Source organism: Lissotriton helveticus, chromosome 11 (assembly GCF_964261635.1).
Source record: "Lissotriton helveticus chromosome 11, aLisHel1.1, whole genome shotgun sequence".
Classification (NCBI taxonomy): Eukaryota; Metazoa; Chordata; class Amphibia; order Caudata; family Salamandridae; genus Lissotriton; species Lissotriton helveticus.
Genome location: NC_136072.1, coordinates 159,576,634 through 159,599,867, shown reverse-complemented (window position 1 = coordinate 159,599,867; position 23,234 = coordinate 159,576,634). Strand labels below are relative to the sequence as shown.

Below are 23,234 nucleotides of genomic sequence, written 5' to 3'. Positions count from 1 at the left end.
CACATAAACAACACTCTTGGTGCCAAGTTCCTGCGGATCTCAAACAAGTGTTGCATTGAGTCACTTAGCAGACTGCCGTGCCAAAAGCCATGCACGTGCTACCAGTCTGCTTGGAGCCCATGAAAGGTGCGGGAGACATACCTTCTTCACCAGGAGCAAGCCGGGGCGCGAGGAGGGCGTCAACCTCAGAGATTTGGGGGTTACGAGGTAGACTTTGCAATCGGGATTATTGAACGCCTTTTTGTAAAGTGCGCAAACATTGCCAGGTTGATTTTATGTTCTAACGCCCCAAACCGGCTTGGTAAAAAAAAAAATGTCAAATAGGAAATACAAAACAATGGCTATCGAACAGACGGCGAGGGGAGGAGAGTAGGAGGAGGAGAGTAGGGGAGGCACGGCCTAGCGGCCGTGCAATCAAGAAGTGAGGGGGCGGGAGAGTAGGCAAGGCAGGCGGCTGGGGGGAGGGGGGAGGAGAAATGCGACGCGACATGGCAGGCAGGGGAGGGGGCGGAGCGGGGGTGTGGGAGGAGTGCGGGAACAGACAGAGTAGGAGGAGGAGAGTAGGGGAGGCACGGCCTAGCGGCCGTGCAATCAAGAAGTGAGGGGGCGGGAGAGTAGGCAAGGCAGGCGGCTGGGGGCATGTGCACGCGCTTTTAAGCTCAATGCGCATGCGCATTGAGCTTAAAAGTCACGGGCACTGCAAGGAATCGCCACGATTCCTTGCAAGTTGGATAAAGAGTGGATGAGCCCCCATAGTCTCGCTTGCTCGATGCGCATGCGCATCGACAGGCGAGACCTAAAAAGTGGTACTTATTTCGACTTCTCCTCTGGGGAAGTAAACTCTAGATAAATGCAATTTGTTTTTTTGTAAATACTGGGAAAGATCAACACATCTGATATTCCAACAGTGCATGCATAACTCCTAAACAGGGACTGAAAAAAGTGAAAAACTGCCTCTCTTAAGTATGTGTGAAGTGCTAACAAGGTGTGAGCCTTTGTTTCCCCTCCACTTCATGTGCATCAGGTGTGAGGCTTCTGGCTGCTGCTGCCAAGAGAATCACACAAAAGGAGGCTGATGACCCCTCAAATTAGGCCTTTGTTATGGGCCCAGCAGGAGTCTTAAATAAGAAAGACCCATCATGTCCCTGCCTGCACATTGTTGCTTGTTGCAAAAGGAAAACAGACAACTTGCAGGCCCTGCTGAAAGTGTCCCGGTATTTGGTAATTACACAGAGACGAGTGCAGCACATTATTCAGTGGGGCCCAAATTCTTGGCAGGGTGGACGGCGTTCACCCGGTGAAAAAAGTGGGTGGACGCCATTCACCCGCATGTGCCCCGACTCGTGCCCTGTCGGGACCGAATTATACTATTAAGTAAATAAAAGAACAATCTGAAAAGGGTGTAAATATCTACCATAATATGTAAGGACCAGGTATATTTAGGTCTGGCCTATCAGAAAGCGATGCAAAAGACCTATTGTGGGCATACCAAGAACTTAAAATGGGTTTACAGCCCACCCATTGCATTCCATTGGCTGACTTTATTGACACTCTTTTTGATTGCTTCTTAATCAATTACTTTCCTGGTCCCATCTTGTGTTTGTCTGGCCCCTGGGAGCACCGCGTCATTGTCATCATTTTGATTGGCTGGCCTGTATTCTGCCCCTGCTTATGTTTAGTTACTTAGTGTTTATGTTTAAGCACTCCATGAGAGTGCATGGGGTTTTAAGCCTGCTTCATCGTGTGCTTCACACCCACTGCTAAATACATGCCCCCTGCGCTCCTTGTTGCCCCAATGCCGTTCTGCTGTCTCTCATGTTGTGCTGCTTTTGAGATTTTTTTTATTATTACTCCTAGATGCTCCCCCATATTTCATATTACCAGTTCCGCTGAACCCCCACCATTTCTTTAATTTTTTTTAATTTTAAGTTCATTTTTTATTTTTTTTATTTGGGATGGCACAGCCCTTCTATCTTACAAAAAAGAGCTATTGTGCTACTCTAGTTTAATTTTTTTATTTACAGACCCATCTTGGGGCACATATGCGTGGTGACACATTCGTACAAACGTTATCACACTTGCGTGCGCCTACAAAATAATGGGTCTCTCATCGTTTTGGTCACAAAACCCCTCTACCCCACCCACAAAGCAACCAACCTATAAATCTCTCCATTGATTTACACTAAACTTGTGCTATAGGATTTCAAATACATACATGCAAAAGAGAGGGATTTAATTCATGAAATCTACAGGAATACTAGTGGAAATAAGAAACAAGCATTGTCAAATCCAAGAGCTCTGGGTTGAATGTTCTAACAGATGCAGTGTTAGTACATCAGAGTGAGGCATTCAAGAGGGAGCCGGCAGGAGTGGGCAGAGAGGGCTATAGTTCTAAAGTTCAATGTACTTCAATGCAAGCACTGGAGTGGAGGCAGAAAGGTTCATCCAAACAACCAATATCATTAGGTAAGAGATGAATGCTCCACTGGGTTGAGGCAAAAACAGGATTGGCAAAGTCCAAGCCAATGGCTGAAAGAGGCTGGTCAAAGAAAGCCAGTGGCTACACGGAGCGCACCCATAGGCCACTATGTATTTTGTTAACAGGCTTGCTTGACAATTGTACTGTCAAAAACACAGACCTTAAAAGGATGTCACACGCCTATGACTAGTTCAACTAAATGTTTAATAAAGATGTTAAAAATATCGATTTTGTATTAATGTAATTATGTTTGTATTTATTTTGTATGTGTGTGATGCATGTATTTTTGATATAAGATTTGTTTTTGTTTTTATTATCTGTGTTAAAATGTTAGTAGTTATTAAATTTGTTTTTGTTCTAATTTTGCATTTTTAGTTCCATAGTGGGATGTGGGTTTATAGGGGAATAGGGTGGGAAGTTATTTAATTGCCTCAAATTGTAAAGCGCTCTGATATCCTTCGGGATCAAGTTTGCGCTATATAAAACTTTATAAATAAATAAAATAAATACGTACATAAATCATACCTCACCCCTCAGCGACTATGGTGGATGAGCTTAACCCCTATCCCAAAGTGACCTAGGTGCATAAGCAATGAGAGGCACCCCCCCCCCGCGCCTAGGGGAGGGGGGCCACTAGTGGGGATTCCTAGCCTGAAGTATGGGTTTCGATTCCAGGGAAGCCGTCACTAGGGGTTGCGATTCCTGGGAAGCCGTCACTGGGAGGGTCTCGGGGTAATGTGAGATGCTTAGGTGGTGTATGTGTAGTCCCACCCCGAAGGTGACAGTCCGAGCCCTCTTTGTCTCCTTGCCTCTGGGGGTTACCTTTGAAGCGCAGCTGGAGCGGTTTGACGATCGACAGGCCCTGCGGCGCTGGTGGTTATTCTCGAGGTGAGGGGCCTCGAAGTCCAGGGGGGATGCCTGCAGCGCGTCGGGAGACAATTGGTTCATTTGAGGGGGTTTTAGTATTTAACAGGTTTTTATTTTGATAGAAGAAAATGCAGCAACATGTGATGTAGCTCGCAGGAGGTGGGGGTGAGATACTGGCCGGTGATCTTAGCAGCCTGTGTAACATCGCAGGACGGCGCATGCGGCATGGGGAGTAGCACGCTGGTGGGGGTGAGATAGTGGCTGGCAATCACAGCAGCCCGTCTTTGTCTAAGGGTTTGTAGCGCGCGTAACACACGCGAGCGGATTAGGAGCCACGGCATTTATTTTTGAGGACATGAAAGGGAAAGGAGATGTGCGATGATCAAGGGGAAAGGAGATGTGCGATGATGAAGGAAATGTTAGCTGTACCTGGGGTAGTAATTAATGCGGCATTCACCACGCGAGGACGTTAAGCAGAGAACAAGCATTTCGAAGATACTGGTCTCTGATCTTTACCACATTTTCCATTATCCTAGAGAGGCCCGTAGACTGCTTCACCCACATTACATGACGCGCGTCATGGAGGAAGTGGGAGGTCCCTGGGCAGAAAGCACCTCGATTGACATAGGCACAATGATTGCAAAGCGTGACATAGCACTACACTGGAAATCCCTGGAAACACCAACAGTGACTGAATGGTGCTCTGCAATGGACTAGTGCGTTAAGATAGAGGAACCCATATATACTGCTAGGGGCTGCCCTCGTAAACATGGCTGGGGGAAGTAGTGGTTGTACTACAAACTGTGAAGCGCCTGATATGGATTATTTTCTTTGTGTATTACCTATTACTGCAACCCTGAAGTGTTCTGTGCTGTGTACTGATTGCTGTCTCCATTGTCTATGCAGAAAACCACTAGAAGTTTGATTATATATAAAAAAAAAGCATGTCAAAGGTCATCCTCACCGATAAAGCTATCTTAGCCACATTGGGAAAGTCTAGGAAGTACATTTTTGTTAGTACACACAACCAGGAAGTGGGGTTAGGCTATGAGGATCCATTTCACAATTCACAAAGCTTGTGTATGGAAGTGGTAGTGCATAAATGCATTAAAAGCAATTTGTGATAGGAAATTCAGCTCCTGGACTCACAGCCTCCCGATTTGTGGAATGTTGGGATCGTAAAGTTTACTTACAGCAGCCAGCATGCAGGATATTGCAAATTCAAAGTCCGGGATTAGGATTGAAATTGGGATGTCATGGTAAACCACCCGACAATCGATGGTGAACAATGAAAAATGTAGGTTTGTGGGGCTTCGTATATCTTTTGCTGGCCGGTTCCCACTTTGGGAATACATGCAAATTTACTGCATTGAAAGACAGAAATAAGTAGTTTGCACCGTGAGAATTTTGGGGAAGCATTGTTTCATGAGGGTAAAAATGTTGCGTTTGGGGAAAATGAAAAAATTGTCATTTGTGCTAATATACAACTCAGCCTGATTTACTCATGATGCTCTTCAACTGTGCAGAAAATCAGCATAAGCACATTTTGAGATAGACTCATGGAATTCTGCAATTATTGTGGATTTCTAGAAGTTTCTGAGATACCTTTTGCATTTCAAAAAAGTCAGAAATCTATTCCAAAGGTAGGAGCACTCTTACAGGAGTAAATTCTTGACTTTCTGCCCATTGGTATTGTGAATCCAGCGCAGCATTCCTCACTTTGTATATAAAGTACAATCAGACGTATTTGATGGACTACTAAGCAATAGTCAGAGCTGTGTTAATTATATGATTTTGCACCTATCTGCAGAAGTTAAAGAAGGGCCAGAGAAGAAACGCGATGAAGGCATCTTAAAGCGCTCCCCCTTTGACTTACTTTTTAACCAGATCCAAAGGAAGACCTCAAGTTCAGACAAACGCAAACCATCTTCCGTTAGCAGGTTCTTCCGAGGACTAGAAGCAAATAAATCAAAAACTGAGGAGAAGGAGGAAAACAAAGAAAATGAGGAAAATGATGGTCAACCAGATGTCCCCAAAAAAGATGCAAATGATGATGCTTCTGTTACAGGTATTAATACCTATTCACGTTGCCTAAAATAGTTAATTTAATGTACAGATACAATGAGAAATAATCAGTGGGAATGTTTCTGTTTTTATTGTAGAGAACCAGATTTCTATTTTGGAAATATCATCAGGTTGTGAGAAAGTCAAACAATTTATGGAAAAATTTGAGAAGAAGCCGAACATCAATTGTATGAACCTCAACAATTGTGGGTTGACGGCAAGTGATATCATGGAACTAGGTAGGTACACATTTTCCAGCTACCAGACCCCTAATATGTGTATGCAATCTATATCTTATCTGTTGTTTAGCATTGCTCAGCACCGGTTTTACTCCAGAAAGACAAATCTTCCTCTGAACATGTAGCAGTGCTACCAAGGTAATCCCAAAGGTCTTTCAGCTTAAACAAGAAACTTCTGAGTCACACGACAAGGCTATACTCGCAATGCACCCGGAGACGAAGCTCTTAGTGGTGCAGCAGGTGCAATGGCACCATAGTCCAGTTTCCTCTTGAGGTCCACTGAACACTGACGAGTACTGCACTTTACTCCCCAACCAGGGCTGAGGGTGGCCATTTTTCCTTTGTTATAGTTAGGAAAACCTTATTTATTCTTTCTATATAGCTCAAACTTTACAATACATAAACATTGTAAATTCATACCTTACATTTATAATTTATGCCGCACCTTTAAATTATCATAACTTTATTTATTCTTTATCTACAAACCAAACTTAAACTACACAAACATTTTAATATCCAAACTTATACTCACAACTTTAATTTATAATTTATGCAACACCTTCAAATTATTATAACTCACACACCTCCAATTACAGTTTATTTAAATAAGTAGCCACAGTAGACTAACTAAAAATCACCACTCTGCCATGCGTTCTCACAAAATATTTGATTTGGACTCCTCACTGTTCTTAGACATACTATTATTTTAGATGGTATAGGTTAGATGATATACAATGGTATAAGCAGTACATGGAGAAGGCGCGAGCTAATGTGGCTACCTAGTTAAATACATTGTGTATGGAGGTGCGCGAGTTATAATTTTGTCTTATGAATGCCTTGTGCTACTCTTGTGCAACAGTGTGCATAGGGTGGCTACAGAGACTTCCCTGGACCCAAGAGGGAGGGACTAGCTACTTATTCAAGGCATGGGCTCTAGTGTTGATGATACTTGGGTAAGGGGCTTGCCCTAGCCCAAGTATTATTCAGCCCCAATCATTACAGAAGTTAATAAACACATATGGACCTTATTATACTCATCATAAAAGTACCCAGCTCTGTTCCATCTATCATAACTAGTGTTGTCTGTGACATGGTTTGTAATTTACCCTATTGTCACTCAGACATTTATGATGAATTTCAAAATAGATGTTCCAATCTGAAACTTGTACTTAGATTGCATTATTTTTAGTCACTAGCTTAAGAGAGTGTGTAGAATCAATAAATTGGTGGGAAACTGACTCCATGTTCACATGATGTTTGTGCTTTTCCCAGTGACCTTATTGCCCTTTCTGCCAGAACTTGAGGAGTTTGATGTTTCTTGGAATGATTTTGTTGGTGGTGCTCTTAAGCCTGTCACCATTCAACTACATCATATCGGCAAACTGAAAATCCTGAAAATGAACAACTGCAGACTGACCACAGATGACATTGAAGCTTTGGGTATGCAATACAATGTGTTAAGTGTTATGCTTAAGTGCTAATTAAGTTTGTTTTATTAAGACATGCCATTAGTGTGTAGGTCCTTCAGTAGGTGAAAAATAAGTTATTAGTAAGGGTGTTTTTTATTCTCTAAATAATGATGAACTACATACACATTGTTAAGGGACACGATTTTACTAAAATAATTATGTAATAGCCATCCAGATCACAATAACATGATGTGTCGTAATATGTGTTACCTACTATTGCCTAAATCACAAAACTTTTTCTATAAATATTTGTTTCCGATTCAGACATTGGTGTGACTAAGGCATGGTGAGGAAAATAGCTTTGTGTACCAGCTCCACAGTTCTGTAACAACTTGGTAACTTTCTTAGTCTTAAATTTCCCTATTAAAAGTTAACCTCCGAAATCTCTCAAATGTGCTCTAGTATAATATACAGTTACCAGTAATCCCCAATGAAGATTCCTTTAGTCTCCACCCACTGCTACTGGCAAATTTATTTATTTTATTTATCCAATTTATTAAGCGCACTACCACCTAACAGGCATCTTGGCGCTAGTAATTCTGAAACCATGACAACACAGGAGGGAGTTGAAGCGCAGGCTAGCTCATAGGGAACAGCCAGGTTTTAAGGTTCTTTCTGAACGCAAGCAACTCCCCATGTTGCCGCAGTGCAAGAGGTAGAGTGTTCCACAGCCTAGCTGCCGCCACCCCAAATCTTCTACCCCCTGCCCTGACTTTGTTGAAGCGTGGTACTTTTAATAACATTCCTGTCGAAGAGCGAAGCTCTCTGCCCGGAACGTACCACTCAAACATTTGCTGAAGAGGGATTGGACCATTTCCGTGAAGGGCATTAAAGACTAGGCACAGAGACTTAAATTTAACTCTCTGTGCCACTGGCAACCAATGCAGCTCCGACAGTGCTCCAGAGGAAGAGGTCCGCCTTGACCAGCCCAGTACCAACTTAGCCGCAGCCGATTGAACCCGCTGGAGCCTGTCCAGCAGGAATTTGGGGGATCCCAGGAGTAGAGCATTACAATAGTCTACTCGACTGAGTATGGTACTGCGTGCAATTAGGGCACGGGCTTGATGCGGTAGGAGGGGAAAGATCTTCCTCAAAGAGCGCAGAATCCCCAGACAGCAGCTCACCACTTTCCCCACATGCACCTCCAAAGAGAGGTCACAATCAAATGTGACCCCTAGGTTGCGAACTGTTTTTACCGGCAGGCCGGGGTTGGGGAACTCTGGTGGCCACAGATTCATGGGCGGCCCTTCCCTGTTCTTATGCGTTGTAACGTGCAGCAGTGCAGTCTTAACAATATTAAATTGAAGGGAATTCTCCTTCAGCCATTGTGTCATGTCTCCTAAACATCTGTGAAACTCTTCTGCTGAGATGGACTGCTCTCCCTCCAGGGAGAGAATGAGTTGAGTGTCATCAGCGTAGTTGATGGCTTTGATGTTATAACGCTTGATGACCTTCAGCAGGCGTCTCAAATAAACATTAAAGAGAATGGGGCTGATGGCCGAGCCCTGAGGTACCCCATGAGGAACAGGAGTGAAGGCAGATTGGTAGGGAGGAACGGAGACTGCTTGCTGTCTTCCTGAGAGAAAGGAGCGGAACCATCTCAGGGCCTCCCCCGTGACTCCAACCTCACTCAGCCTCCTCAACAAGATGTTATGGTTGACCGTATCGAAGGCGGCAGACAGGTCAAGCAGAATCAGCACTGCTGCCTGATCCCTGTCTGCCCGCCTCCGAAGCTCATCCATGACGGTCACCAGAGCTGTCTCCGTTCCATGGGCTGGTCTGAAGCCGAATTGCTCCTCCTCCAGAAGATTAACCCGTTCCAAGTGTGCGGACAGTGTGCCACTCACTGCCCGTTCCACTACCTTGGCTGGGAAGGGGAGGAGGGAGATAGGTCTAAAATTTTTTAGGCATTCAGAATCCAGGGAAGCTTTTTTTAGCAAAGGTGTTACAAGTGCCTGTTTCCACAAACTGGGAACCACCCCTTCTGCAAGAGACTGGTTGCAGATCTTGCACAGCAGTGGGAAGAGCTCCACCCCGAATTCCTTCCAGTTCTTACAGGGTAATGGGTCAAGGGGGGAGCCAGAAGCAATACTCTCTGCTAACCTGCAAAAGTCCTCGAGCTGGAAGAGCGAAAATTCCGAAAGAACCTCCCAGGCAGACTCCTTAGAGCTGTCATTCTCCAACGGCCCACTCCTGTCCTCAACAGGGGCCAAATGTTCAGTTATTACTTCCAGAGGCTCTGATTTGTTCCCAAGATCTTCAATAATAGAGGCCACTTTGTTACTAAAGAAGCTGGCCAGGTTATCACAGAGCCTCTGAGATGGCAAAATCTCATTGGCACAACACTCCGGGTTTGTCAAGGTATTGAGAATATTAAAAATGCAGCGGGAACTATTTGAGGCTCTAAGAATCGCAAAGGCGAAGAAGTCAGCCTTCGTTCTTTTTATGACCTTCCTGTAGTTCAGTATTTTTGCTCTCCAGGCCTTTTTGTCCTCTAATAGATATTTCTGCCTCCAGGTTCTTTCAGCCCGATTACAGTCAAGCTTCAGTATTTTTAGTTCTTCACCAAACCAAGGGGCGGATGGCCTTCCTTTATTCAAAAAAGATTTTAGAGGCACCAATGTATCAAGAATCTGAGTAATCTTTTTACAGAAGGAGGGATAGTTTTCATCAACCTGGGCCTCCGGCGAAAAGCAATCTTCCACCGGGAACACCATGTCAAAGTTTTTCATCCGTGTCAGGACTCTCCAGTCCCTCCCCAGGAAGTTTATCCTCCGTTTCCCTACCTTCTTATCCCAGTTGGCCATATTCAAATAGAATTTGACCAAAAAATGGTCAGTCCAATCCATTGGAAGCACCTCCCCCATGGTAGAGCTGATCATCTGAAGCGAAAATAAGGTCCAACATGTGACCCCCCGTGTGAGTAGGCACTGAGACCTGTTGATTCAGCCCCAGCCCCTCACAAGATTGGAGTAGATTAGTCAATCCTATATCAAGGGATCCGTTCGACCAGAGATTAAAGTCGCCCAAAACTAAAATTCTCCGATGTGTGGCAGCCATGTTGGTGATCAGATCTAAAAGCAATTGCTGCTGCAGCAGACTAAAGAACCCCGGAGGACGATAGCAGATAATACCTGTCAGGGATTGGCCCGTCGCACTCTTAATTGTGAACACCAGGAGTTCCACCCCAGCGACCAGGTCAATATCAATGGTTTTTAAGCCCAAAGATTCTCTGTAGATCAACCCCACCCCTCCCCCCTGCCCTCCAGCCTAGGCACATGAAGAAGTTTAAACCCTGGCGGGCAAGCCCCCCCGAAATCAACCCTACAGTCCGGCTGAGTCCAGGTCTCAGTCATACATAATATCTCCAACCCCTGTGCCTCAATCAGAAGCTGAATTTCAGTCCCATGCTTAGGCAGGGAGCGGACATTCAGCAATCCACAAGGAAGAAGCTCCCCCCTCATAAAATCTGACACCGGCGCGGCAGACTTCGCCAAGGCCAGACTGCCCCTACTCCGAATACCTTTGTTAAGGGCGTGTCGATCAGCCGCAGAGTACCACAGAGCATTGCCATGATCATAGGCACCAGACAATAGAGGTGCGGCAACATGGCTGGCGCGGAGCGCTTCCTCAGCGCGGACGGGCGCAGACGGGCGCGCCGTTGGCGCGCCCGCTGCGCTCGCCCGCTGCGCGCTCGCGTCTCCATGCACCTATATCCTGTGCCCCCTCCAACTAGAACGCCAGCTATCAGAGGGGCGGGACCAAATCACTCGGACGGTCCAGCCAATCAGAGCTGCGTCAGGAATTCAAGCTGAAGCAACGACGCCTCCAGCCAGCCTCCTGTAGCCGAGCACTTCCCTACAATAGGCGACCTGCCTTAAAGCTAAATACGGTCAAAAGGGCAGCGCGATCCGAGTGAGGCAGGTAAGGAGCCGACCCTGCACCAAGCAAGCACACAAGCACACAAATAAAATAGTACAACAACATAAAAGAAGGGTGCCCTCTCACGACACACACCTCCTCATACACACGGCCAAAAACGTTAAAATAGATAGAGAAATATACTTGTAATTAAATATGTCTAAATGGGTACAGTTGACATGTCTACTTTCTTTGGGATTCCACTTTTAGATCAGTGGCGCATATCTGTGTGGGTATTAAAATGCAATAATACAGTTGCTGGTTTGTGAGTCCAGTAAAGATTCTCTACTGCACCATAAAAATCTACAAATGTGTTTCAAGCAAGTTTGAAATCCAATAATACACTGGGACAGAAACATCCGCTTGCCAGGCATAGCTCTTGTAATACTGTGCGATGCAGTCTAGTGTTTGGGGGTGGAGTTAAGGGGAGGAACAGGAACGGGAGGAGCCAAGGACGGACTCAAGGGGCAGTTAGGATAGGGACGGGGCAGGGAGTAGACGTGTATAATAAAAGCTCCTTAAAGTACAAACAAGTGTCTGTCGTGATTGTAAGAACGACACTACAGCTGGCGACGAGGTTGGGATGGCGCGCTATGCCACTACCTGGACCCCTGAAGATGAGTTACCCCGTCCAGTGATGCACTCGCAAGAAGCCACACCGCCGCCGAGATCGCGACGGCCAGCGGTACAGGCCCGCAGCTCCGTGGCTGGTCAGTCGCGTGGAGCGTACTCGCAAAAAAAAAAAAAAAAAACGCCCCCAAGATTGCAGTGGCCAGCGGTAAATGCCTGGCCACGTGGAGCAGAACTGCGACAGCGCCGTCGAGCACTGAGATCGGGTGCCTACCCCAGATGTGCGACATCGTGTGGAACTGCTGCCGGGAGCCCACCCCGACCTTACCTTCCGCCTTGAGGAACGGTGGATGTCTGGAGCCTGCCTGAGAGTCTGCAGCCTGCTAAGAGGTCTGGCTGTTCCGTGAGTGCCGGTCAGTGGAAACTGAGGTTGGGGAGAGTGAATAAAGCCAAATCTCGTGGGAGACGAGATCTCCATAGCGGCGGCCATTTTGAAGTCAGGCCGTGGCTCCCATTCCCTATCGAAGACATAGGGCGGCCATCTTAAAGTCAGGCAAATGAAAATTTCACAACAAGCACGAGAAAGTGCAAGAGTCAAATGCAATAAGCACAGGCAAGTGCAAACTTCAAATGCAAACAAGCCCGAGCAAATGCAAGGTGATATAAACAAACACAAGCAAACGCAAATTCTGAAATAAACAAGCACAAGCAGATGCAAGCGTCGAATGTAGACAAGCACAGGCAAATGCAAGTTTCAAATACAGACAAGCCCGAGCAAATGCAAGTTGATATAAACAAACACAAGCAAACGCGAATTCTGAAATACGCGAATTCTGAAATAAGCAAATGCAAGCGTCAAATATATAAACAAGCACAAACAAAGACAACGTTTGAGAACAAACAAACACAAGCAAAGACAATTAGAAAAGCAACAAGCACTAGCCAAGACAAGTTCTGAAGCAAACAAACACAAGTAAATGCAAGCATCAGACGCAAACAAGCATAAGGGAATACGAGGCGTAAATACAAGAAGCGCAAGTAAATACAAATTCGGAATGCAACACACACAAGCAAATGCCAATTGCGAATGCAAAATGTAAACGAACACCAGCAAATGCAAGTTCTGAAGCAAACAAACACAAGTAAATGCAAGCGTCAGACGTAAACAAGCATAAGGGAATACGAGGCGTAAATACAAGAAGCGCAAGTAAATACAAATTCGGAATGTAACACACACAAGCAAATGCCAATTGCGAATGCAACAAGCACCAGCCCACGCAAGTTTCAAATGCAACAAACCCGAGCAAATGTAAGTCTGGAATGCAACAAGCACGAACAAATACAAGTCCCAAATTAAATTTCCAGCACCAGGTGAAAATAAGTAATAGAAATTAAAGGAAACAAAGAAAGTGAATAATCTAGAAACACGAGTAAACAAACATCGAGGAAGCTTCCGCTATCGATTAAGCGACTGGTAACCTGCACTAGTCATCAACAGAAATACAAGAACAAGACGGCGACATCGCCAAGTACCAGTGCTGAGGAAGCACAAAACACCTGTAGCTAGCACACGGCATTAAAGAAAGCAGAAATTTCCTGAGACACGAGCCATGCATGCTGCAGCTGAGTAGCGGCCATATTGAACTCACTGAAGCATACTGAGCCAGTCACGCTAAGGGTGGACACCAAGCCAGGTTGGTTGTGAAAGGGAAAGGTGAAGCCGGGGGACACATTACAGTGGTCACCTGTGAGTGTGGACTCTCCTCCGTCATGTCGGTGAGAAAAGGGAAACAAAAATCCAATATCTGCATTGAAGTGCCACCCCCAGTGACACAGACTGACATCCAGGGTGTAGGTCAGAGATGGACCCGGTGGTTGGACTCCCTGGATGCATTTCTCGAAACAACTGGGGTGCGAAGAGATGGAAAACGTCTACTATTATTGTTTCAGCTGGTGGGTCATGAAGGCCGGCGACTGATCAAAACATTTTCAGCAAAGGACACAGAAACATATGGAAAACTCAAAGAGACGCTACGCGCTCATTTCGACACAAAAGAAGACGTGGATCATGAACGCATCGTCTTCAACGCGGCACGGCAAGAACCCGGGGAATCATTACCAAATTTCATAACAAGGTTACAAAGTCTGGTGCACTACTGCCATTTCAATACATTCTCAGACGAGGAAGCAATTCGACTCCGGATAATCGAAGGCTGTTCAAAACCTGACACAAAGCGCAATATCCTTCAAGGGCAGTTCTCGCTAAGGGAAATCATCAGGAGGGCCGAAGCTGGAGAGCGGGCCAAAGCAAGAGAATTGTCAAAAGGATTTCACCTTAATGCAAGAAAGGAAGATAAAAGAAAGGAGATATCTCCCATGTCTGTACATCAAGCCCAAGAAACAAACAAAACCAGAAAGAGGGAGGGCAAAGGTAGACTAGAGATAAGACAGCATGAGAGACAAAGTGACATGAAATACTCTAATTCAACAATACAAAAGACAGTGGAGGATGGCAAACAAAAGACCAGGATGATCCAGGATTATGATAGTCTCACTGATATAACCTCAAGGAGTCATTCAACGTCAAGGAGTCACTCAACAAACACTACAAACTATTCTGAAGAAACATCAAGTGGGACAGACCACACAAATGGAACAGATGACAGTCATTCAACGTCAAGGAGTCACTCTACAAACGCTACAAACTATTCTAAAGAAACATCAAGTGGGACAGGCCACACAAATGGAACAGATGACAGCCCGCTCAACAAGTATGAAGGAAAGACAAATAACAGAAGACTGGACCAGTCATGCCAGCCCTGGAAACTGGTACCCGAACACAACCGAGCAACCTACTGTTTATCAAACTGTGTAGACGAGTCTGAAGAAGCATCAAGCAGTGGGAGACGTCACACCCATGGCACAGATGTTAGTGCGCCTAACAGGCGAGAAGAAGAAACAAACCACATACGACGGAGTGATTCACTCAGACACCAGAAAGGGGTAGGCAAACACACTCAAGACACCCGTGACAACGAGGAAACTGAGAGGAGACAAGTAACATCATACGAGAGAGACAGAGACAAAATACCCTGGGATCAAACAAAAGAAATAAACGCATGGCTATCAAACAATCTCTCCACTGCAATAGCACAGAAGACCAGTCGAGAGATGTACCTAAAGAAATGTCCCAAAGATAGCTCTGACTCCAAGAGCAGTTCGTCACAGCCTACCAGCTCAAGGGACTTACCAGTCAAGACACACCCAAAAGAACGTTCTCAAAGGAAATCAGTAAAAGACTCCTCTGATTCAGAAAGCCTGTCTGTGCAATCACTCGGGTCAACAAAATCAAGGTCACGAAAACGCCCATGGCATCGATCGCCCGAATGCACAACGGAAACAGAGAACGTTCTCCCCGTCCAGAGCAACATATCTCATGCTGATGACCCAAAATATTTGATCACCCCGCCACGCAACATGGCATGTCAGTCACAGTTATATCACGACATGAATAACATACCGTCACCCCGGATGGGGTCGGCGAGGCTGACTCAAAGGGCTTGCAGAAGGAAAACGAATATATGGGACTTTATCAACCATGTTAGGAAAGGACTGTCTCATCACCCTGCAAGGAAGGCAAGAAGTGTTGACAGAGATAAATCATTCTCAAAACACAAAGGGATGAGAGAGGAACGTGCACATGCCTGGATGGTCAAGGAGTTCAACATTCCCAAACGCCAGTGGGAGCGGATAAGACAAACAGAGCCAAGGAATGAGTCCCAGAACCGAACCAGGACACTCAGTTCAGATAATGCCTTACTGTCTGATACTCAGGACTGTGAACACGAGGACATTGTTGTCCTTGACCAAAAAGACAAAAGAAGTGAAACCACAAGAGGATGCTCTTGTTAAGACAACAGAAAGATCGACCAAAGACATGCCCACCACTGATTCGATACTACTGATGCCTGAAGAACGGACTGAATTTGAGCCCATACATGGAGATGTATCCCTGCAGCTCAAACAGACTGTCCGCCGACCTGTGCGGCTGGTTGAAGAATTACAAACACGGTGGAAGTTAATTTCATTTTGTTAAGAAAGGGGAAGATGTAATACTGTGCGATGCAGTCTAGTGTTTGGGGGTGGAGTTAAGGGGAGGAATAGGAACGGGAGGAGCCAAGGACGGACTCGAGGGGCAGTTAGGATAGGGACGGGGCAGGGAGCTCTGACAAGCCTCTAAGGTTGGGAAAATTCAGTCACGCGTGAGAAGCAGCTTTGATGGGGCAATAGAGCTGGAACAGACTTGATCACACGCCAGGCGTGCATTTATCTAGTATGTCAGTAGTGATGGGTCAATGTCTGTCTCATATCAGATGCAATTCTGAATGATCAGCCAGACTGGACCAGACCCTTGTAGATATCTGGCATACCTCTGCAAGTTTCGAGGGGGCTTTGGAAGAGTCAGTCTCATCCCACACACACTAGTGAGGCAAATGTGGCTGAAGAGGAGAAAGTAATACATTAGTCACATCTCTGACTAGACAGTCCCACATCAGCTGTACCTCTGAAAAGCTGGTAGACCTTTTGTAGATTTAGTCATTTGTTGATGCAGCTTTGAGAGAATGGTCATTCACAAATCAGGTGTTCTTCTGCTGAGGTGAGGTCAGTCTTTTGCCAGACACAGCTCTGAAAGGTCCCTTGGTGTGGAGGCAAAGTCAGGCATGTCTCAAACGCGGCCTGTCCTTTGCTTCCATGTTCTAGCAAGCATTGAAAATCCTTTCTGCCTGACAGCTGCACACATAAATACACAAATTCAGACTTGGCAAAATGATGACAGTCTATTATGGAAACACCAAGCTCAACACACCAACCGATAGCCGTGCACACATACAGCACGTAAATAACTACCCAAGACAACAATGTATAGGTGGATGTTTACTCAAGCAGTTTGTTTATGTATGTGAATGAAGCCTAGATAGCTGAGACCCATGTGGTAGCTGCCTGTCTGCTTCTGCCGGTGCTAAACCTTTTCTGTGTGGTGGTGGTGGTGGCAGGCAGCACTAATTCTGCATTGGTTGTACCTGTTCTGTGTGTTCAAACAAAGCTTGCCCCCCCCGTTGGATCCTGTGCTCTCAGCAATCCCACGTACACCCTGCACACCCCCTTGCAAGTTGTGTTCTCTCCGCAGTTTACACCATGCATTTCCCTTTTTCCGAACCAACAATTCTGTTGTTTTTTTAATGGTGAAATAGGTTCACTCATCATCAATAACAAACATCACATCTACACCATGGTTTACAGCAGCGTAAACTTTCCTAATGCAAAAAAAAATAATACAGAACACAGCATATGCTTCTCCACGCGCACAGGAGAAACGTGACATGTTGCACCTGTGCAAAATAATCATCAGCTATTCCTATGTGCTAGATTTTCTGTGTATCGTTCAATTTCACGAACATCTTTTCAACATTTATCTTCCCCCTTTTAAATTAACAAATACACTTCCTATTTATACCTTTACACATAAACTTAGCTATAAATAGGATACTCATAATACATAACATTACAATGTCAACATAACAATGTGTACAGATTTTACCTACATTTTCCTCAATTTATATGTAGACCAGCTACTTATAAATCCCAATAACAAGTAATGTAGATTTTGCATGTGCAGTTTTCCATATTTAATAAATTAAAAGGCACACTAATTGGCTATGCCAAAGCTTGGTTAGCAGGCGATGGCGGCCATCTTTCTGTGCCTATGCAGAACTACAGTTCATGAGGCCTGGAGCACCTTGATCCTGCTGACTGCAATTATTAATGTGCAGTCTCTTTTCACATCTGCCACTGAATTTATACTTCTGTGATTTATTTCTTATTCTCCATTCTGAGCAGTAAACATGATAAATTCAATTATATTTTAGTTTCCAGCTCGGTTTCATAAAAAGCATTACTTGAGAGGGCGATATATGTCATGCATATGCAAGTTTAAAAAGTGGGTCAGCTGAGGGAAGTCCTGGAGCGCGCGAGCAGGCGTAAATTGTTCCTATTACATACTTTCCACAGAGCTGTCCAAGGGAAGGGCGGGCTGCCGAGAGTTATGAGCAAGATAACTTGATTAGGATTGGTGCATTCCGTGAATAATGAGCTCGAGCCCGAGGTATATCATCGCACCTGTCCTTCAAGAAGGATCATTTAATTTATTCATGGATGTTGTTGACATCACAGGAGATTTACTAGAAAGCTCCTGAGCCGTTACAGCCCTCAGTGGAGCGGAGGTTTAAGTAATGGCGTCTCAGCCACGTGCTTATGTCAGTTTCACAAACTTGTGATGGACATGCACGGCGTCTCCGGGGTCGGGGCGGAGCCGAGGCATCGACTGCACCAGTCTATTCTCGTCTTTTGTCTCTAATTATGTGGCAAAAGTGAGAATTGTGTCGGTCCAGTTAAAATCGAGCAGAGTAAAAAATATGAGTCAGTGTTGGGGTTTAAAAAAAACCCTCTGACATAAAAAATTAAAGATTATGCTAGAGATACATGGGCTATCCAACGCCCCCATTGAGATCCCTCGCAGCTTGTGATATTGGACTGGTTTGCCGTTTTAGTGGCAACAAGCCCCAGGTGTGCACTAGCTGCATTTTGATAGAGTCTTAACATATTAAAAGATGTTAAATATCTATTAAGGGCAAGCGGGGCTAGCAATTATAAATACTTAAATCGTCACACCACCTTCATACCAGTGAGTTGTGCAAGGAGGTACTGTGAAGGAATGACCCACAGAATTCCTGTTATGGGGTGGATGGTACCACTAGGAATTAGGATTTTGTTGTAGAACTACCAGGCCCAATGTACTATCTCTGTTTGCAAAGCAGGGATGTGCAAATTTAAGACTGACATGGGCTGAACTGCCCGGTGCGCCGGGTGGGTGGGGGCTGGGTTTGTGCCCATGGGGTCAGATTTGTCACGGGGGGACGGTTTTGCAATATATCACAATATATCGGCCCACTGTAACAAAAGCAGGAACAGTGCTTCTTGCTAGCACCCCGAATCCCTCCCCCCTCCCCCCGCTCCCAGGGCCAGTCGAGCAGCGATCTGCCAGGGTTGGTTGCTGTACTCAGTCCAGCCCTGACACTGACTGGTTTTAGAACAGGAGGGCAATTTTTGTCTGACTTAGCTGGTTCTACCGACCATTAAAGGCCTGCTCCAGCATTTTGCAAGGGCTTTTAACAAGGGAGCATGCCTTTAATGGCCAGGAGAGCACATAATGGAGGGATCTAAGGCTGTTAGAACATTCTGTCTCTTCAGGGCAGAATATTCTAATTTGTAAAACAAAGGCCTCACGGAGCCCGAAGGGAATGAAATCCCCCCTGGCTCCGTGACGCCTTTGTTCACAACAATAGCTGTGAACAAACGTTGGAATGTTGATGCTCCAGGCTTCTACCAGCCATTGGTAGCCGGTGTACTCCATTGTCTTCAATGGAGCACCCAACATTCCAATGTTGTAATAGATCGTATTCCCCATTTCCATTCACAAAGGACTACAAAATGACCTGGCTAATGAAAGGCAGATTGGGCAGATCACTACTTGCAACCCTCTGCAATTGGCTATGATCGCAAAGACAGTGTTCTGCAAGGGACAGCAGATCTTCGTCCCAGCTCTTGCATTTCCAAATGTGAAATATTTGTACTTGTTAGAAACTGGTGCAACTGCTTTTGGGAAGGCATCAGCCAAAGCATGCAGTCATCCCCTGGACCACTGTCAACAAATCCACCTGACCTCATTCTCAAAGGGGAAGTTATCCAAACCAGGACAGTTTGCAAATCTGAAACTCTGCAACTGAGGTGTTTTTTTTTATCAATTGTTTGCAACCACAGCTGCAGACACAACCCATTAACACATCCCACTGCAACTTGTCCTGCTGACTCCTAATTGGGATTCAGAAAGGATTGCAGAAACCCTTTTGTGGAGCGGAAAGACTTTATTGACTCACAAAACGTATTTATATATCTCAAAACAATGTTTTGCAGTTACAAGCCCTTTGAATTTGCGAATTGGAGAGTTTGTGACCGCAAAACAGTGTCGTACACCAGGGCCATCATTAAAAGTTCAGAAAACTCTTGCTTCTGATCACCACTTGGCATTTCTGAATATAAGAATGTTTAAAGTTTCACGTTTATTTAGTATTACCTGGTTCATTACAACCTTTGCAAAATTAAAAACATTATAAAACATGATTAAAACAGTTCAAATGACGTTATCACCGTCCATCAATCGCAGAACTTAAAACAGCACTTTTCCAATTTAAATAAAATACTTGAAAAGCCTGGCATATATTTAATGTGCATTTGAGTCTTAAAGTGCAAAAAGGCAGGAGTTGAACTTTAGACATGTTGGAACATAGAAAAGGGAAATTAAAAGCTGAAGACACAATCAAAGTGGTCTACAGTGCAAAGTACATTTTTGTAAATTATTTTAAAAGGAATGTAGAGACATTTAAGGTAACATATGTGCAAAATGGTATGTTGTTTAACCAAAGGAGCTTTACCCCACCAATTATTGATTAACAATAGTATTCCATCAGTAATTAAAAAAAAAATCAGCGATGGATCGATCAGGGTGAGCAGGATTAAAAAAGAGATTACATTCTGCTGTTTAAAATGACCTATGTACAAAATAGTGAGTTTTTCGGAGGCGTTCTAAGATGAGGAATGCAGTGGCATTTAAGGTAATCTGTATGCAAAAAGGTAGTTACAACTGGGTGCATGCGACCAGTTCAGGAGAAAATGTATTTTCTACCTTAGTACGGAATTTCACAAAGCTACAGTTCAGCTGTGTGTGCGTGGGTGAGACGTAGGCCAGTACCGCTTGTCTGCAGGTTCTGATGCCTATTTGGTAAAAGAGTGGGCATAACATGGCTCTTTGCTCAGCTATTAAATCCGTGCAGGTAAACACCAAGGGGCTCATCATGACGTCTGGAGGAATTACTTCTGCCCGACATGACTCGGTCCTGGGACCGATCGACACCCAGTCGGCGGTCCGGACCGACTCATTAGGATGCAACTAAACACTGTTTACCACTGTTTACCATGGGAGCATGGATTACGGCCTTATACCGGCCGTAATACATGCTCCAATAGTTACACTGGGAGGTGTGGTTCATCCCTTCACCCAGTGTCTGCCAAGGGGTGAAGCGATCAACAGGGGGGCACCATAGGTGGCCCTCGGCCACAACCGGAGGCCGGGCACCAAAAGGGGTCCTTCTGGGGGTGCCCAAACATGCTTTCGACAGACCAGCATGGAAACCATGTAGGAAACCGTGATCGTAATCTCAAAGGCGGAAAGACCAGCCCTTGAGATTACTTGCCGGTTTCCGACCGGCTAACGGGCTCTCCGAACCCGTCATGAGCCAGCCGCAATGAATGGCCCGTTTCCTTTCCGACCATCTTCAAGATAATGAGGCGGTTGTAAAGGAAAACGAGCGGCCCATTACGATGCGGCCCTAAAGGCTCTGACCGTATCGTAATTGGCCCCCAAGTATACCATATCTTCTTTCCCTTTTCCACACAGCAGACACTCGGTCATAGTGGCTGTACGTTTCTTGGGTGTAGGAGCAAATGTAATATACCCAATTGGTGTTTCAGAAATGTATCTTTTATTGAGTTGGTGTACCCCGTGTGAAAGTAGGATTGAGAAACTGCTTTATTGTAACTGTGAAGCGCATGCCATGGATGGGCTCTGCCTGCCACTGCTGCCTAGTCCTCAATTTATTAGAATATTTTGATGGTTTTGTTTGCCATCTTATTGAAGTTGACAAGGGGGTGCAGATGTTCCCCAATAATCCTGTAGGCCAAGTTGAATGACTGATTCATTAAGGTAAGCCTTAGTGGGAGAGTTGCTCGTGATTGTCAGTTCCAGCCATAAATGTGTGTTTAGTGTGTTTGGTTCTGTGTTCTTGATTTTGTGCAAGCACTTGATGTATGCGCCTCTCCTGGCGAGTGATTGTTTCTGAAGTCCAAACTCCAATCGTATCTGAGCCAGGGATGTTTATTTGAGAAGGCTGAAGATCATTCTGTAGGATCCTACCACAATCCCCATCCAAAGTTGATGTGACCCTTCCACGTAATGACTCACTCCTATAGGTTATTGTGGGGTTCCACTGCTCTTGTATTAACTGGAGCAGTGGTGTTAGAGTGGGGCTGGCCACTTTCTTCTTTAGGTTTCTTAGGGCCAGTGCTAGGGCATTCCCCTTCAATTTTAGAGCCTCTTTCTGTGATTTGAATGAGCCCTTTTATTCTATGATAATTCCTAAATATTTGTATTCCGACACTGACTTCAAGCATTGGCATGCCATGTGCCAGCTTATTGGTTTAGTTTAGGTGTTGTTCACTGCCATTGTTCTTATTTTTTCAAAGTTGATCTTCAGACCATTTTCTATTGAATATGCTTGGGTGACATCTAAAAGGTGCTGCAAGCCGATCAGGGTACGGCTTATTAGTGCCAGGTCACCTGCATATAGGAGATTGGAGAGGAGTAACCCACCCAGCTTCGGGTGTGGGAGTTTCAGCAATGCAGTTTTGCCATTAGGTCAGCTAAGAAAAGGTTGAACAGGGTAGGGGCGAGGATGCAGCCCTGCTTCAGTCCCCTGATAGTTGGGATATGTCTTGAAAGATGCATCCCCATCCCTAACGTAACTTGCACCCACATGCCTGTATGTAACAGAATCAGTAGCTCAGGAAGGGAGGTGGAGCATTCCGATTAGCCAGTTTTGTCTATAATTTGCCACGATCAATATGGTCAAAAGCGGCGCAGAAAGTATGAAGCAAAAGTACAGTGGTAGCTTCGCGTTTTTTTGGAACCATCTATTAGTAGGGAAAGGGCCATGATAATAGTTATAGTTCCCATATGTTTTCAGAAACCGGTTTGGTTTAGCTGGATGATTTCATTAGCTGAGGCCCAGGATGTCAATTCCTCTAGAATGGTGCCGTCAAAGTATTTGGCCTCATTGTCGACAAGCGCCACAAGCCGATGTTTTTTAGCGCTGCTCTTATCGCTGTGTTTGTGGATCGGTGAGATCATGGATCCCCTCCATGAGGGCGGGATTACGGCATCCGCTGATATTTGCTGAAGAATCGGCTCCAGGTTTTCTGACCAGTAGCTGGCGTGTTGTTTGAAAAGTGTAGGTGGAATCCCATTTGGGCCCGTGGTCCCCTCCCGTCGTCCTTTGCTATCTGTCTCTTTATTTGCTGACTGGTTGGTAAAAAGTAGTCCATGATAGGGCCTTGAAGTGAGCGTTGGGCATGGGCCGCACTTTCAAATATAGAATGTGAGTTTTTCTAAGTGGTATTGTTTGTGCAATGCACATGCTTCCCCACCTACAAAGGCTTCTCTGAATGAGGTTATGGTATATCAGTCTGTATGACACTGCACTAGCATTGGTCTGGTCTATAGCACTCTTGGATTCTTTGTATCCTTCGCTGTTATGGGATCCTTGTGAATTAGAGGCAAGATGTAGTGTTGACATAGCATTTGGACTGTGTGATGATGTGTCTTTATGTGCTTTGGTTGTCTGCAGTACCCTGGTCCATTTCATCCTGCAAATTAATGGATGAAAAGTGCAAGTT

The 23,234-nt window shown here is 45.1% G+C and overlaps 1 protein-coding gene across 1 annotated transcript in view; it reads left to right on the top strand.

Moving 5' to 3' along the window:
- The window catches only part of LRRC31 (leucine rich repeat containing 31), a 57,381-nt gene that overhangs the window by 3,399 nt on the left and 30,748 nt on the right, over positions 1-23,234 (top strand). Inside the window, exons 2-4 of the mRNA XM_078666079.1 lie at positions 5,157-5,414; positions 5,509-5,649; positions 6,922-7,089. Of these exons, the coding sequence (XP_078522205.1) occupies positions 5,157-5,414; positions 5,509-5,649; positions 6,922-7,089 (567 nt within the window). The remainder of the gene's footprint in view (positions 1-5,156; positions 5,415-5,508; positions 5,650-6,921; positions 7,090-23,234) is intronic.